The sequence below is a fragment of the Leptonychotes weddellii genome, chromosome 6, assembly GCF_054177405.1.
Source record: "Leptonychotes weddellii isolate Sample4059 chromosome 6, ASM5417740v2, whole genome shotgun sequence".
Lineage (NCBI taxonomy): Eukaryota > Metazoa > Chordata > Mammalia > Carnivora > Phocidae > Leptonychotes > Leptonychotes weddellii.
The window spans coordinates 80,160,764-80,179,610 of NC_138374.1; the positions used below are offsets into that span (position 1 = coordinate 80,160,764).

Consider the following 18,847-nt stretch of genomic DNA (forward strand, 5'->3'; position numbering starts at 1 on the left):
GAGATAAACCTCAAGCAGACTCTCCACTGAGTGTGGAGCCTGGTGTAGAACTTGACCCAGGACAGTAAGATCATGACGTGAGCTGAAATCAAGAGATGGAAGCTCAACCAACTGAGCCACGCATACACCCCAATGAGTTGATGTTTCTTAACAGCATCGGTGGGACGCCTGGGTGGCTCAGTCAGTTAAGCGTCTGCCTTCGACTTAGGTCATGATCCCAGGGTCCTGTGATGAAGTCCTGTATCAGGCTCCTTGCTCAGCAGGAAGCCTGTTTCTCCCTCTGCCTCTGCTGCTCCCCCTGCTTGTGCTCTCTCTGACAAATAAATAAATAAAATCTTAAAAAAAAAAAAACGAACCAGCATCCTTAATTAAAAAGCTCATAACCTACAAAAATATGAAATAATATTCTTCAGAGCTGTTCGACTTAATTCCAGCCTTTGGGCATAAGTCTTGCTATTGTAAAACCTAAAATTTAAAGGCCCTGAGGGGTACCTGGATGGCTCAATCAGTTAAGCACCTAACTCTTGGTTTCGGCTCAGGTCATGATCTCAGGGTCGTGAGAACGAGCCCTGCATCGGGCTCTGTGTTCAGTGCTGAGTCTGCCATTCAGAGGAAATAAATAAACTGATAGAAAACAACCCCATGGAAGCCCAGGATTAGACACTGGATTAGAAAAATAATTTAAATTTAAATATGCTCAAAGAGCTAATGGAAACCATGGACAAAGAACTAAAGGAAATCAAGAAAACAAGTAGGAATAAAATGAGAATATGAATAAAGAGAGAGAAATTATAAACAGAAATTAAAATTTCGGGAGCTAAAAAATACAGTGACTGAAATGAAAAATTCACTAGAGGAATTCAACAGCAGATTTAAGCAAGCAGAAAAAGGAATCAGTGAACCTGAAAGTATATTTGAAGAAGTAATAGCTGAAAACATCTCAAATTTCATAAAAAACACGAACCTACACATACAAGAAGCTCAACAAACTCCAAGCACAATAAACGCAAGGACAGCCACATTTAGACACATTATAGTCAAATTATCAAAACCCAGACACACAAAAAAAGAATTATTCCTCTTCTTCTTTTTTTTTTTTTAGTTTATTTGAGAGAGAGTACGAGCAGGGGAAGGGCCAGAAGGACAATATGACAATTCTGCCCAAACAATTTACAGATACAGTGCAATCCCAATCAAATCCCAATAGTGTTTTCTGCCAAAAATTTCAAGGGACCCAGAATAGCCAAAATCATCCTGAAAAGGAAGAAAATTCGAGGACTCATACTTCCAGATTTCAAAACTTACTATAAAGTTACAGGAAAAACACACTGTAGTACTGACATAAGGATAGACCTATTACATACAGACCAATGATACAGAATTGAGAACCCAAGAATAAACGCTGATATGCATAGTTAATTTTTGACAAGGGTGCTATGGCTACTCAATGTGAAAAGGACAGTGTTTTCAACAAAGAGTGCTGGGGCAACTGGATATCTTCATGTAAAAGAATGAACTTGGACCCTTAGCTAATACCATATACAAAAACGAACTCAAAATGGATCAAAAATTGAGGCACCTGGGCGGCTCGGTTGAGCAACTAACTCTTGATTTCAGCTCAGGTTATAATCTCAGGGTCGTGAGATGGAGCCCCAAGTCAGCTCCGCGCTGAGCATGGAGCCTGCTTAAGATTCTCTCTGCTTCTGGCCCTCTCCCCACTCGCACTCACTCTCTCTCTCTAATAAAAAAAATGGATCAAAGACCTAAATGTAAGAGCTAAAACAATAAAACTCTCAGAAGAAAACACTGGGGCATTATCTTCTTCACACTGATGATTTCTTGAAAATGGCATCAAAAGCACAGCAAATGAAAGAAAAAACTACATAAACTGGACTTTATATAAATTAAAAACATTCTGCATCATAGGACACAATGATGTGAGTGAAAAGACAATCCACAGAATGGAAGAAAATATCTTCAAATCATAAATCTGATAAGGGATTAATACCTAGAATACATAAAGAACTCCTATAAATAAACAATAATGAAACAAACAACCCAACTGAACTGAGCAAAGGACTTGAACTGACATATCACTAAAGAAGATATAAAAATGGCCAATAAGCACATGAAAAGATGCTGAACGTCACCAGCCATTAGGGAAATGCACATCAAATCCACAATGAGATACCAGTTTATACCCCTTTTTATGGGTGTAGTGTAAGCCTGACCATTTGCTTTTTGGATATAATGTCTGGAATAAACATGCTGCCAACGACATAACTAGATGAAGGGCCAGGCCACCCCACCCATGTAGTTCCCCTTTTCACAAAGCCCTGGTTGACCTAGATAACTCACCATTTGACCAACCCCTTCTCCCTTTGTGTGCTTTATTTCCTGCTCTTCTGTTTTAAATTCACCCACAAAGTCCTCGGTTCTCAATGACCTTGACCCAATAAAGGCAGAACCCCAGTCTGCTCTCCCTCTCTTTTTCGACAGGTGATGTTGTTGTGTGGCCTTGGGCATGCAATGTACCCTCTAGAACTTGTAAATTATAAACCTCGTTTTTTTCAAAGTTCACTTATGGTTGTTACTGAGGTGTGCCTTGTAATCATAGTAAGAACCACAAGGGTCTGTCCAGCCACAGCATTGGCTCTGTTCAGGGAAATGTCTGTGGGGGTCACCTCAAGTAATACAGGCTCAGGTAAGTGTCCCTGGCATTTCTAGCCCATGTCATCGCTATCTGTAGGCTGAGATGGACACAGAACAATGGCAATCATCGGACAAACGGACAGTAAGTGATGATGTGGACAAACTGGAACCCCTGTGAATTGCTGATAGGAATGTACAATGGTACAGCCGCTGTGGGACACAGTTTAGCAATTCCTCAAAACGTTAAATTTGAATTACCATATGATCCTGCAATTCCATTTCTAGGTATATACACAAAATAGGTATATTTCTAGGTACAGAGGCACTCTAACAGATATATATATGCCAATGTTCACAGCAGCATTATTCACATTTTTTAAAAGATTTTTATTTATTTATTTTAGAGACAGAGTTTGAGCAAGCGGGGGGGGGGGGGAGGGGGGAGCAGAGGGAGAGGGACAAGCAGACTCCCTGCTGAGTGCGCAGCAAGATCATGACCTGAGCCGAAATCAAGAGTCGGACACTCAACCGACTGAGTCACCCAGGTGCCCCACAGCATTATTCACATTAGTCAAAAGTTGAAGGGATATTCATCGGCAGATGAACAGATATACAAAACGTGGTATATACATGCTGCAACATGGGCGAACTTGAAAACATTATGCTAAGTGAAAGAAGCCAGTCACAAAAAACCAAAAGATTATATGACTCTACTTAGATGAATTATCTACAACAGGAAAATTCATATGACAGAAAGCAGAACTAAGGTTACCAGGGACTGGGAGAGGAAGGACACAGAGCTATTGCTTAATGCTTACAGAGTCTCTGCTTAGAGTAATAAAAATTTTGGAAACAGTGGTGATGGTTACACAACATTATGAATGTAATTAATGGTCCTGAACTGCACACTTAAAATAGCAAATTTATGTTATACGTGTTTTACTTCAATATTAAAATAATAAAAGGGGAAAAAAGCCTTCATTTTTGTGATTTCATGTTATGATTCTTGGAGCCATTACATAGCTGAATTCCTCAAACCACCTGACTTGTTTATGCTGATGCATACCTTGGCCATAATTTTGGAAGATGGATCAGAAGTAATTTTTAGGGGGGCGCCTGGGTGGCTCGGTCGGTTAAGCGGCTGCCTTCGGCTCAGGTCATGATCCCAGGGTCCTGGGATCGAGCCCCGCATCGGGCTCCCTGCTCAGTGGAGTCTGCTTCTCCCTCTCCCTCTGCCTGCCTCTCTGCCTACTTGTGCTCTCTATCTCTCTGTCAAATAAATAAATAAAATCTTAAAAAAAAAAAAAAAGTAATTTTTAGGGGTGCCTGGGTGGCTCAGTCAGTTGATTGGTGGACTCTTGGTTTCGGCTCAGGTGATGATCTCAGGGTCGTGATATCGAGCCCCCAGGTCGGGCTCCCTGCTCACATGGAGTCTGCTTCTCTCTCTCTCCCTCTGCCCCTCCCCACCACTCGCACACACTCTCTCTCTAAAATAAATAATTTTTTTTTTTTTAAAGAAATACTTTTTAATAATGGTTTATGTGGCTCCGATGGCAGACCCTCTGTGCTTCACTCCTTTTTCCTTCCACATTTCCTCACTGCAAGGTTCTGGGGAGTGCCATAAATGTGGAGAGTAGAGTGCTCATATTTAAATATCTTTGCTCACTGGCTAAGCACATTTAAGTGGAAAAAGGGAAGTATTCCTTCCTTTTCCTCAACACTAGACACAAGCGTTGTGAGATAAATCTGAAAATGAGCCAACTTCCTTATGACCTGACCTGGGGTCAAAGGGATTCCTTATGTAATCAGGGCACAATTACCATCGCCCCACCCAGCACATTCCTCTGCGTTCAGAGGGAGCAGCGCAGGGCTGTGGTTGGGAGCTGGGGCCGCAGTCCAGCTGCCCTGGGGACCTACAGGACGTGACCCGACTCCTCATAAATGCATGGCTAAGGATGACATACAGTAACGTGTCACGGACACCCAGTGCTTAGTAGGCACGCACTCAAAGTGGCAGTGCTGGTCTCTCGACTGAGTGTCTGGCAGGTGATTTCAGCATCGATACAGGGATGGGACGTCATAAAAACAGCCTCGGGACTTTATTTTAGGCAGCTTCTTGAAAATCACTTAATGCTTCAGGACGTTGGGAGGGACAGAACTCAAACAAGGCTGAAAGCGCACTCCCTGCACCCGCTAAATCGCGTATGTTTTCAGTGCTTCAGGGGCAATGTGCCATTAGAGATGTGGAAGGACAGCACCGTGTAACCTTCAAAAGAATATTCTTATTTTCCCCTCAGGTAGATGCCAAGAAGGAAAGGACACATCTCTTTTTTTTTTTTTTTTAAGATTTTATTTATTTATTTGACAGAGACAGAGACAGCGAGAGCAGGAACACAAGCAGAGGGAGTGGGAGAGGGAGAAGCAGGCTTCCCGCCGAGCAGGGAGCCCGACACGGGGCTTGATCCCAGGACCCTGGGACCATGACCTGAGCCGAAGGCAGGCGCTCAACGACTGAACCACCCAGGCGCCCTGGGAAGGACACATCTCCTGAGTGGGAGGAGCCCTTTTGACAGCGTGTGTGCTTTGCTGAACTCTTGAAGAAGCAGAGCTCTAATTACTCATCAGAAATTTTACTGAGCCCAGCGTAACCACCATCTAGATTGACAAGCCTAACTCCGTATTCATGCGTTGCTGCCTCTAGCCAGCCAGCCTTGAGCTCAAAGACCATTATTTCTTTTCTCCTTTCATATAAAAGACTCACTTAATTAGGATACAAACTGTCTGAATGTCCTGAACTCAGTATTTAGATTTTTACAAATACACAGTGGATGTGAAAAAGCATTTCAAGAAACTCAAGGGTAATATGACAGACTCATGCCCATGGTGCTCCCATGGGCTGTTAAAGGCCAGTCTCCACATCCACTGACTCAGGTTGCAAAAGCAGGTGATCCCTTGAGCAGGTCTAAGTTACACCCTACCTATCACAGCTATTCCCGCAAGTTCCACCACTTTCTAGAATTTGCTCCAGGCTGTTTTCAATTCATATTCAAGGCACAATTAGCACACATAAATATTGCTGGAATTGAGACTCTAAATTATGTGTAATATGTTAACTAGCTGGATTGGATTCCCTAATTTTCCTCTTAGAAGTTTGCTTAGACATTTTATACTTTAACTCATTTTATTAAAAACTAAAAATATGAAGAGATTTCCCTAAGCATGCATTTAATTATGCAATTTTCAGAATTGTCAATCAAGGTCTACAGACAAGCACCAAAGTTTTTTTTTTTTTTTTAATTTTAAGCACCACCAAAGTTTAAATGCAATTAATATGTTGTTTTTCCTTTAGAAGTACACTGCTAATCTCAAAATGGCTAAATTTTACGATATTTTTCAGTTCATTCCAAGCACATTGAATTCACCAGCTATCAAATATAAAATATTCCTTGGTTCTCTAGGATAAATAAAATTATCATATTTAATGGGGCTATAAGAAACGATCTTATAAACTGAAATTACACATATTTTATTTCTCTAACAAATATAAAGGTATGCATTTAAATTCAACACTAAAAATAGTGCCTATTTGTGGAAGAAGAGAGAGGACCTAAATACCCAAAGGAAACCAGATTGCTAAATTTTCCTTTAAGCCTCCCTTCCCCCTCCTTAATATTCTGTGATTCTCGTAAAGCTACTGACATCAGATTCTCTTTGCATTAGTGGAATTATATGAGAAAGAAAAATTTAGAAAACCAGGAGTTAATTCGAACCTTCAAGAGTCAAAAGAAAAACACAGAGGAACATGCTGAATTCATTGCAGTTCACAAAAAAAATTGATGTTATGTTGCATTCCATTATGCCAGTAATCTTTAAATTTTGCAGAGACAAAAGACTATACCCCAACTGTTTCTTCCTATCACCAAACCAACGACCACTTTCTTCAAAACTGTTTCACTGAGCTATAATTCACCTAAGATACAATCCACCACTTCACGTGTCTGTACAGTTCAATGGCTTTAGTGGAGTCAGTGCTGTGTAACCAACACCACAATCAATTTTACAAAGTTTTCATTACCCAAAAAAGAAACCCTGTACTGCCTACCACCAGTCTCTTTATTTCCCCCAACGTCCCCTGCTCTAGGTAGCCACTGATCTACCTTCTGTCTCTATGAAATTGCCTACCTGGGACATTTCATATTAAATGGAAACATATAACATATGGCCTTTTGTGACTAGTTCGACTTAGTGTAAAGTTTTCATGTTGTAGCACATGTTAGTACTTTATTCTTTTTTTTTTTTAGAGAGTGTCACGCGGGAGGAAGGGAAAGGGGCAGAGGGAGAGGGAGAGAATCCTAAGCAGATTCCACGCCCAGCCCAGAGTGGGACACAGGGCTTGATCTCACGACCCTGAGATCATGACCAGAGCCAAAATCAAGAATTCAATGCTTAACCAGCTGAGCCACCCAGGTGCCCCAGGACTTTATTCTTTTATTGCCAAATAATATGCTATTGTATGGCTATACCCTCTACCTGCTTTTGATCCAATGGCTACATTTTTCAAATGCCTACTTGTGTGCTTTTTTTTCAAAATTAGAGAGCCAGATGGATGTAATAACTTTGTTAAAAATACAACAAAACAATGAGAAAAACGCCCTTTTAATTAAGTACAGTGTTGACTCTGTGAATGATGTTTAGAAACTATTATTTTAAATAAATAAAGGTAAGAAGACATCCACTCTTTGTAGGGATTATGAGCAAACAACAGTTGGAGGGTGAAATAAAAACCAACAACCAAAAAACAAAAGACTACACAGAAAATTATTTAACTTTGGAAAGTCTGATTTGAACAGTAGAAAACTGAGAAGCCAAGTCCCTAAACATCCTACCTGAATTTATGCTTCCATTAAGCTGAATTCTGTGAAATCAGAACAAAATATTCTTAGTAAAATAAAGACAAAAGTCTTCATTCGTGCCTGTGTCAGTATATATGTGTAACTGCACAGAAATACTCACATAAAAATGTTTGGAGGTGCAAATTTCTCAATTTTTCCTTATATAAAAATATCACATTATAGACACTTGATGGAGAATGCTGGTTTCTACACAGAATTTGAAAGGCCAGATTGATAGGAATTCCCTTCTTTTTCACCTTCTTTCTAGATAGCTATCAGGGCATGACTGAAATCACAAAAAATAACTATATAAGAAGGAGAAAGTTGTCTGACTGGCAGAGAGAGCGAATCCTCAAGCAGACTCTGTGCTGAGAGGGGAGCTGGAAGTGGGGCTGGATCTCACGACCCCAAGATCATGACTGGAGCCAAAACTAAGAGTTGGACGCTTAACTGACTGAGCCACCCAGGTGCCCCAGAATGTCACGTTTTAAATTATACTATAAAAAAGAGTGGCTTCTGGGGTTGGCTGGCTCAGTCAGTGGAGCGTGCGTGTGGCTCTTGGTCTCAGGGTTGCGAGTTCAGGCCCCACATTGGGCGTAGAGTTTACTTAAAAAAAATGTGGCTTCTAACTGGGGTGCTGCTCTGTCTTGGACTGCTACCCCTGGGGGAAGCCAGCTGTCATGGTGTAAGGGGTACTGGGAGGTAAGCCACACAGGGAGGGACGCGGGCCTGCCACATACCATTTGAATGAGCTTGGAAGCACATTCTCCAGCCCCAGTCCAAGCCTTCACATGACTGCAGGCCTGGCCAGTAGTTGACCGAAATCTCATGAGAGACTTAAGCCAGAAGTACCAAGCTAAGCCACACCCAGATTCCTGACCACAGAAGCCATGAAATAATAAATGTTTTTTGTTTTCAGCTGCTACATTTTATGAGAATTTGTTATGCAGCAACAGATAACACACATACCATGCAAAATTCTTCAATTTTCTGCCTTTTTGATTATATTCTGCTGTCCCTTCCCATACATGTTTGTGTTTTCAGTTGCAACAAACCCCATTCCCAATGCTCCTGGAAATGGCACCAATCTGTTGGAAGAGCTGGAGGATAGCAGAGCGCACATTTCTACGGTTCTAGCTATCAGGTTAGGATCATCCTTAGAAGTAGGGGTGGGGGCATCTGGGTGGCTCAGTCGGTGAAGCGTCTGCCTTCAGCTCAGGTCATGATCCCAGGGTTCTGGGACTGAGTCCCACATCTCACTTCCCTGCTCAGCAGGGAGCTTGCTTCTCCCTCTGCCTGCCGCTCTGCCTACTTGTGATCTCTCTCTCTCTCAAAAATAAATAAATAAATAAAATCTTTAAAAAAAAGAATAGAAGGAGGTGACATGTTCCCCCAAACTATCAACTCCCGCCTGATCTGTCCGCGAAAGCTTTCCACTATTTCATTAGTGGTCAGAATACCCAGACGATACTTGAAGCTCATGCCCGCCATCCTCCAAACTGCTTCCTCCATTCCACACACTGAACATCTGTCAGTTCCATAAGCAAGTAGTGCTCCTTCCTGCGCCAAGGCGCTGCTCCGGGCACTGACTTCCGGCACAACACACGCACTCTTGTGACAACTGTATTATTTAACTTAACATCTGCTTTCCCACTAAACTCCAGGAGTCCATGAGGGTTAGAGCAAGATCTGTCTTGTCATCGCTGTATTTCTATTGCCTGGGAAATATTTACACAGTAGAAAGTTAATAAAAGTTGGCGAATTACCATCGTTATTATTATGAATCCTATTGGGAGAACCTCACTGTTTAGCAGGACAAGGAGAACTCTGCTACACAGGAAACACATCTGGCTCATCAGGAGCCCCTGGGTTCACATCCTCTTTCTCTCCCTGTCTCCTGCAGAGGAAGACAAGGCACCTTGTAGATTAAACCTGAATTTTCTCACTTATAAAAATTAAGGGGTGTAGCTTCTGGGTTGGTGAACACGCTGGGATGAGGGAGAGTAGTATGCCTGGAGAGGAAGTGGAAAGCTCCCCCCTGCCCTTCACCCAGGCCCTGCCCTATGCATCCCTTTCATCAGGCTGTGCCTGAGTTCTATCCTTTTATAATAAAATCAGTGATCTATTAAGTAAAAATCAATCAATAAAATAAAAAATAAAAATAAATTAAAAAAATAAAAAGGGGTTCGAGTAGGCCATTTTCAAGATCCTTTCTGGCTTTCCAAAAACTACATCGTTAGCCAAGATCACAGTCCTGAAATCTAGACCAACTACCTGTTCAGCATGTCCACTTGGATGTCTAAGGGATCCCAAACACCTGACTCCAAATTCCCACACTGCCCTCTGCCCTACTCTCCCCAGACTTGTTCCTTGTCTCTCTACATTCCCATCCTCTGCAGGCAGCATTATTATGCACCTGGTGCCTAAACCACACAACTGGGCTAATCCTGGACTCTTCCACACCTCATCTACGACTCAGTCCAGTCAATTCTACCCCCTTAATAACTCTCACTCCACTTACTTCTCTCTAGCCCCACAGCTACTCCCTCAGTAAGGACCACCGGCAGCATCTCCTGCAGAGATTATTAGAAAAGCCCCTTAACCAGGGCGCCTGGGTGGCTCAGTCGTTAAGCGTCTGCCTTTGGCTCAGGTCATGGTCCCAGGGTCCTGGGATCGAGCCCCGCATCGGGCTCCCTGCTCAGCGGGAGGCCTGCTTCTCCCTCTCCCACTCCCCCTGCTTGTGTTCCCTCTCTCAGTGTGTCTCCCTCTGTCAAATAAATAAATAAAATCTTAAAAAAAAAAAAAAAGAAAAGCCCCTTAAGCACTTGCACTGCCTCTGATCTTGCACTATTCTAACCCTTCTCCACACTGCAGCCTGAGCGATCTTTCTGAAAACTGCAACTCACATCACATCACTCCTGTTCATACTTGCCCAGAAGGCCCAAACTGGTTATTACAAAACAATAATGCTTTATAACCTGGACCGTGTTGATCTCTCTACTCTTGTACTCTACTATTTCCCCTAGATGCATTCTTCCCTTCTATTCTGCTCCAGACAAACTGAATATCAACAGTTGCTGAAATGTGGGGTGTTCCCTTCTCAGAATCCTCTGGGCTTTAGTCCGTGGTGTGCTACCTCTACCATCCTTCTTTTGCCCTCTCTCCCCATCTCCTTTCCTTAGCTAGCATGTATTTGTCCCTGTCTCAGCCTGGATGTCCGATCTCATCAACTCCTCCAGGAAGGTTCCCATAGCCCTTCTAGAACAGCATTTCCACAGCCCTGTGCTTACTTAGTATCAGTCGTGACTCCCATCCTGCTAGACTGAGCTTGTTAGTCACGTGGCTCCCACACTCAAGCACAAAACTCAAAGGCAGGTTCACCAACAGTATTATCGTGCCTGGCATACATACAATGCTCAATTAATGTCTGTTGACTAAGTAACCCTGTATGGTTATACAAAAGTATAAAAAATGTTTTTTATAAGGGGAAGAATTCTTCTGTGATATAAATTCTTCATCTAGTCTATCTTAAAATATTTTTGTGGTGGGGGTGCCTGGGTGGCTCAGTCGGTTAAGCCTCTGGACTCTTGGTTTCTGCTTAGGTCCTGATCTCAGGATCCAGGGATCAAGCCCCATGTTGTACTCCCTGCTCACTGGGGAGTCTGCTTCTCTGCCTCTCTCTGCCCTCCCCCCACTCGCGTGCACTCTCTCTCTCAAATAAAAATAAATCTTTAAAACAAATTTTTTTGTGGTGGATAGACTAATGCCCCCCCCATGTTCTAATCCCCATAAATACATTACATCACAAAGGGGAATTAGGCTGCAGATGGGATTAAGGTTGTTAGTTAATTAGTTGACCTTAAAAAAAAAAAGGCAGATTATCCTAAATTATCTGGGTGGGCCCAGTGTAATCACAAAGGTCTTTACACATGGAGGGACCTGGCATGCAATTGTTGGCTTTGAAAATGTAGGAAAGGTGACCACAAGCTGAGAAATGCAGCCTCCAGAAGCTGGAAAGGCAAGGAAGCTGAATTTTCCCTGGAGCCTCGGGAAAAGATGCTGACACCTCAAGACCTGTGTCAGATTCCTGACCTACAGAACTGTATAGTAATAAATTTGTGTCAGTTTTAAGCCACCAAAGTTGTGGTCATTTGTTATGGAAGCAATAAAAAACTAATACAATTTTAATATTGGGACTTTCTTAAAATAAAGCGAATTTTGGCTAAGAAACTTAAAGTCCCCTCCTGATTCTACAATTACTTGAATCTCTGTAAATCTGGAACTCTTTTATTCTATTGTTACCTAGGAAACAGCTACCTTTCAGAGGAGATATGATCTGTCTTCTTTGATCAATCCCTTATTGAGAGAAGAATAAAAAGAGAGGCTGCTGTTTCTGCAGGTCACTTTCCAAAGAAATTTTATTTTAAAAGGGCTGGAGCAGAGATAAGGTAAACCAGGACTTCAGAATCTTCAAAGTTTACTGTATAGTTTATAAGAGAGTTAAATTGCTCATTTACCTACCTAATGAACAGAATGGGCTACAACCCCAAAATATCAATACCAGAATCTATCATTCTTAGACGGGTTTAGCCAGGCCTTTCCATTTTTTTCTTTTAAGATTTTATTTATTTATTTGAGAGAGAGCGAGCACAAGTAGGCAGAGCGGCAGGCAGAGGGAGAGGGAGAAGCAGGCTCCCCGCTGAGCAGGGAGCCTGATGCAGGGCTTGATCCCAGGACCCTGGGATCATGACCTGAGCCGAAGGCAGACGCTTCACCAACTGAACCACCCAGGTGCCCCCACTTTCCATTTTTTAATTCAAATGCTCTTAGGTAGGTATGCATAGTCCTGTCATATCAAAGTCCTCATCAATCCCAGTATCTCAATCCTGGCCAAAATTATAGCACATATATTACTCAGCCGACTCCACTAGGCATTCAGGTTTGTGGGCCAACTCTAAAGGTTCTACTATGGTGGAAGCCAGACAGGTAAACTTCAAATCTGGCATTTGCATTATCAGTTAGTTTTATTCACAGTTATTACTTCAGACGTCAGTTAAAGTATTGATAAACGCCAGCAGGCACGTGATACCTAACATTAAGCTAGGGAGGCACTGGAAATAGGTTTTTCAGAATATACCTTAGGGGAGCAAGGCAGGGACAGCTAAGGCTGAAAAGAGAGTATTAAAAAGATCTCAGGAGATAAGAAAGATAGTGACAAAAGAAGTAAGATGGACTTAAAGTCAAATTAAACCAATTTCTTAATTTCACTGAATGCTGCTCCTGGTCACGCCACTCAGAAATCATCCCATGACACACCCAAAGACTACAGGTACCATTTAGAAGCTGGGTACTTGATAAAGTGCTTTACATACAGGATCACTCATTCTAAGGACAATCTTGCAGAAGTGGTAGGATCAGTTGTCCTACAGATAAGGGAACAGGCTCAGGGAAATGAGTTGCTTTCCTAAGGTCACGTGGGTAGGAACAGGCAGAGCCAAAGTCTTTGCTCTTTTCACTGTGCAAGCCTGACTCCAGCCACAGATGCATTTCCAAGATTTGTTTTCCTCTAGCTTTGACACCCTCTTTGTCACCGCCGAGCTGGAGGCTGCCAGAGGAACAAGTCAGGGCATTGAATACCAGTGGCAAATCAATCTGGAAGTTCTTCCTTTCTCAATTTCCATGTGCTGCCTGTCTCTGGCTTCCTGCCATTTGCTGAACTGTTCGGTTAAATGCTTAGATATGGGGTGACTGAGTAAATAAAGTATGTTCTATGGCAACTATCAAACACTTAATCTGAACTTGCTTTTTACAACCACACAAAATTTATGAGTTAATGGTTGCCAGGGGCTGGGGTGGGGGAGCGGACAGAGAAATGGGGAGTGACTGCTAATGGATACAGGATTTCTTTAGAGGGGGATAAAATTTTCTAGAATTAGATACTAGTGATAGTTGTATAACTATGTGAATATATTAGAACCAAGAGGTACACTTCATGAAGGTGAATTTTATAGCATGTAAGTTCCATGTGAATGAAAAGGACTATAGCTAAAATCAAAGAATCAGGTATTAACAAGTGTTGGCGAAGATGTGGAAAAATTATACCCTCATACATTGCTGGTGTAGCCACTTTGGAAGATAGTTTAGCAGGTCCTCAAGAAGTTAAACAAAGTGTCTATTTATGATGCAGCAATTCTACTCCTAGGCATACATAACCAAAAAAGGGAAAATATATGTCCACATGAAAACTTTTTTGCTAATGTTCATAGGAGCATTATTCAGCATAGCCAAAAAGTAGAAACAGTCCAAATGTCCATCAGTGGACAAATAGATATGAAATGTGGTATATTCATTGCAGTGGAATACTAATGCATAATAAAAAGAAAAAAAGTATTGATATGTGCAGGTGCAACGTGGATGAATTTTAAAAACATTACACTAAGTGAAGGAGCCGGTCATAAAAGACCATATATTGTGCAATTCCATTTATATGAAATGTCCTGAGGAGACAAATTTATAAAGAAAGAAAGTAGATTAGTGGTTGCCTAGGGCTGGGATAAATGGGACGTGGCTTCGCTAATAGGTATGGGTTTCTTTGTGTGATGAATGATGAAAATTGACGGTGGTTATGGTTGTCAGCTTTGGGAATATACTAAAAATCAGTGAATTGTACACATTAAGTAGGTGAAGCGTATGGTATGTGAATATCTCAATAAAGCTGTTAAAAAATTTGGGGGGGGAAAGAAGGGCTGAGGGAGAGGGTGAGGGAGAATCTCCAGCAGGCTCCACGCCCAGTGGGGAGCCCAACACAGGGCTCGATCTCAAGACCCTGAGATCACGACCTGAGCCAAAATCAAGGGTCAGATGCTTAACTGACTGAGCCACCCAGGCGCCCCAAGCTGTTAAAAACGTATCAGCTAATTTTCATTCCTTTTTAGGATATTAAAGTTATGCTAGACTCAACTATAGTAAAAACTTGATGTAATACAGCTTGAAACCTGCTTAGTTGACCACATTACAGGGATTCAACTCTCTAAAGGAAACAAAGTCTCATAATATAATGACAACTGGACTTTTGTGAGGCTGAGTTTAAGGTTAAACTTGTAAATAATGACATGTCTCCTAATATTGCTCTACTTCTTTTTCCGGCACTAGCTTTTAGATATACAAAAAATTATTACAAAAAAAAAAAAAGAAAGAAAGAAAAAATTATTACAAATTAAACTACATAAAGAGGCATAAGAGTAAATAAATTCACCTTAATATTTTTCTTTTAAAAAGTGTTGCGAGAGCACCTATCTATAAAAAAAATTTTATTTCTGGTCTGGAATTGAATATCATGTTTTATATATCATTTTGCATTTGAAAGGCTATTCTGTTATTAGAAAAGTACCCATCTGTAAAATTTTGAAACTTCATTTACTTAGGATCTTAGAATTTCACAGTAATGGAAGAACTACCATGCCCATGTCTAGACACGTATGCATGGACTCTCTGCATTGATTGTTCTGACCTAGTGAATGAATTTGGGAGCGACAGGACAGAGACATCTTTAGGCAGCTTTACTCCAGCTAAAGATGATGACGTTGAACTGTGGCACTGGAGATGGAGAGAAACAGACTAACCAGAGAGATCTCAGGGAGATTCGATCACTTGGACCTGGTGATGGGGTGTGTACTGAGAGAGGATAGGCTTCAGTGAACTCTCAGGGAACAGTGAGAAGAGCTCCCAGGCCATCCTAAAGCTTCCCATTCCAGGTCCTTCCAGGTCTAGAAAGAAGTAATTCTGCCCTCCTGGGACTCCTTCCACCCAGCTTAAAATTCTTCTGCCCACCCACACTTCTGTTCTTTTAACAACAAAACTCAAAGTACAAATAAAAATGTACCTCTTACATTAAAAAAAAACAAAAACTATATAGATACAGAGGTGAATCACCAAACTTTAACCAAGTTTAGACCATACCATCTCTGTTCAGGAATCTAAGGAATTCATAGCTCAGAAAGGAATTTTATAGATATATTTGGATGAACATCATTATACAGTTGAGAAAACTAAAGTACAGAATGGTTAAGTCTCACCAAGTGACCAAAACCAGAAGTAAGATTTGAATGTAGGTTTTGCAACTCCTAATTCAGTTTTCTTACATTTTTAAACTCATTTAAGATATATAATATATAATATATAAAATATACAATAGAATTTTAAAGCTAATCTATATAAAGACTATCCCTGAGTTTTATAAATCATATATTTCAAATGCATTAGGGGACAGTAATTCTACACATATCTGCTCACTGGATAATAAATATCGAATAACTTTAAATAATATAATCACACCTAGGGAAAATGAAATAAGGTCATGGAAAGAAGGAATAAAAGGAGCTATGATTGACCCATTTCATATGCAACTAGGTCTCAGTTCCTAAAAACATCAAAAGAACATATTAGAGAGGCACAAATTGCTCTTGAATTACAGTCATTAGATAAATCAATTTATATACAAATAGCACTACATACATCATCTGTTTATCTTAGGTCTTTTAAGAAAAGGCTCTCACATCTCTGCAAAATTAATTTTAATTTTCTTTAAGCAAACTAAGGAAAAACAAAGATGAAGGGATCAGTTAAACGGAAAGCCTAATTATGAGCTACATTAAAAAGTTAACAAATCACTTTATTGAATAAAGAAGGATAAATCTGTATGAACTGGAAAGTTTCATCTTTTACTCCAAATTAACAAAATAAATAAAAAAACAGGATATGGAGAGATCAACTATATTTCTAAGCAGCCAAAGAAGCAAAAGATGAGGAGACACTCCCCTCAGTTCTCTTGAGCCTCATGCGAAGACTGCTGTTTTAGGTAAGGTGGTGTTACACTACAGAGTCCCAGCCTCGGACGTGTCAGAACTCTCCAGTCCCACATGTTCCTGATGGAAAATAACCAGAGGCTGCCTTTTCCTAAGGGTGCCCTGTGTGATTCAGGAAAAAAAAGTCCATAGCTCCAAACTTTAACTGCCAAACTATATACCAAATGAGAACTACCCCGGGGGGGGTGCGGGGAGGAAAAGAAAAAGAAGAAAGAAATACTCTGAATTACTTTGTAACCAAAGTGATATAGACAATGAAAGCTAGATGTCTTATTCAACATTGATATAAAATGTATATCAATATATGTTAACACATATTATCCACTTACTAAGTGAGTTGGAAAGATCCTATAAAAGAATTTACTGGACCGGGCGCCTGGGTGGCTCAGTCATTAAGTGTCTGCCTTCGGCTCAGGTCATGATCCCAGGGTCCTGGGATCGAGTCCCACATCGGGCTTCCTGCTCGGCAGGAAGCCTGCTTCTCCCTCTCCTACTCTCCCTACTGTGTTCCTGCTCTCGCTCTCTCTCTCTCTGTCAAATAAATAAATAAAATCTTTAAAAAAAAAAAAAAGGAATTTAAAACTGGACCAGCGCCTCACTCTCTCGCTCAAAAAAAAAAAAAAAGTCGTGAGATCAAGCCCTGCATTGGGCTCCACACTGAGCGTGGAGTCTGCTTGAGATTCTCTCTCACCCTCTTCCTCTGCCCTTCCCCCTGCTCTCACTCTCTTTCTCAAATAAAAAATAAAATAAAATAAAATAAAAACTATACCAGCACAAAAACTCACAGATGAGAGATCAAAGCCACAGTGATGACGGAATGAAATTTTTAGGGCTGATACTGGTAGAAAATGGTCTAATTTATGAAGGAAGACTATATATATTTAAAAGATCTCGTGTGCAAACATGTACAAATAACTTCAATTTCAGCACATTTATTATAGCAAATTACTGAGAATCGCCATAAAGAAGTGGCTGAATAAATCATGCACACCCATGCGAGCAAACACTGTGGAAAGATGTCATGCACGTCACATGCCACACAGTTGGATCTCCACGTGCTGCTGGAGAAGTAGCTGCAGAGTATAACAAGAGAAGTAAAGCAAGATGCAGGACAGTACAGAGTATGGGATGAGAAGATAGTTTATTTTCAGGTAAAGAATAGTATAAAAAATAATTTTTAAAAATACCTTGTGGTATCTTCTTAGCTGTGCCTCTTTTGGCTCTCGGGCTTCTTTTTCCAGGTATTTTTTTGTCCTTTCCCATGAGGGCCTGCCCATCCTTGGGGTTTTCACAAGAAGTGTTTTCCGAGCTCTCGCACACGGCCACCTCACTGCTGGGTGGGCAGTTTTCGTTATTGTTGAGACTGTCCTGGGCAAGCATATCAGGCTGGCCCATGGCGCTGGCACCACTGCTCAGACACTCGTACCCGTCCCCATCCAGCTGATTTTCATTTTCATCCGAGGCAGAAGGCAAGCGTGTCCCTATGCTTCCCACGCCGTCACCGGGATGACACCCATCTTGTGACTCTATCTGCAGATTATCTGTAGGAGTTCCGCTGTCATCCATCAGAGCATCTTTTGTGGAACCATTTAAGTTTCAATCAAGTCCGTCCATGTCTACAAAGACAAAAAGAAAAAAGCTACTTTACCTCTGGATTTGCAGCGATCTTTGAATTTCCTTTTCTCTTGGGTTGTCTTACTGTAAGTAGGGAAAGGACGGAAATGACAGAGGTTCATTCCTTCTACTTCTTCCCCACTTACAACCCCACCCAACCTCACTGGGGTCTGGCTTGAATATAACGGTTCTCAACCCTGGCTGTGTGTTTCTTACCTGGAGAGCTTGTCCAGCATGGAGCCCTGGGACTCATATGTTTTTTTAAGTTCTCTAAGTTATTTTACTGTGTACCATGGGACCACGACCTTAATGAAAGAAATTACTGCTAAAATCAATCGCTCGTTATTGCTGGACGCTTACCAGACAAGTAAGTCCTTTGGCTGAACAGCAGAAATATTTGCAAACATATTTACAGATATTTTAAAAATAAATGGAAAAAAAGGTATGTGGAAAATTCAGATAGTATATGGTAATACTCTATTCTCATTACATCACTTACTTCTTAAAAATACGCCCTGGAAAGTACGTTAGAATTGTCAGCAAATTCCTTTTATACAATTAAAAGAAAAAAAAGAGGGACATTATTAACTCTAGACTACTTTAGACTTAGAAAATTTAAATCTGATCCAAGGATCCTTCTAACATTGTAAAGATATAGAAAATAGATTCTAAGCCTTTTACCAGACATGTTTTGTACCCCCTTATCATCCAAAAGTATATTACATTTTAAGGAAAATGATGCCAGCAAGACTCTGAAATTTTTTGCTTGCCAATCATTATTTTGGGTTTGAATCAAATATAATATTCCAGTAATCTAAGAAAAAT

The 18,847-nt window shown here is 41.0% G+C and overlaps 1 protein-coding gene across 5 annotated transcripts in view; it reads right to left on the reverse strand.

The window, feature by feature from the left end:
• Nucleotides 1-18,847, reverse strand: part of CNST (consortin, connexin sorting protein) — a 114,708-nt gene that overhangs the window by 54,301 nt on the left and 41,560 nt on the right. For 3 of the 5 annotated variants that reach the window (XM_081824459.1, XM_081824460.1, XM_081824461.1), the window contains one exon: nucleotides 17,596-18,024. In XM_081824459.1, coding sequence (XP_081680585.1) covers nucleotides 17,596-17,974 — 379 coding nt within the window. In that variant the 5' untranslated portion in view covers nucleotides 17,975-18,024. Of the gene's footprint in view, nucleotides 1-17,595; nucleotides 18,025-18,847 lie in introns of those variants that run through there. The other 2 variants (XM_081824462.1, XM_081824463.1) reach the window with 2 other exon arrangements.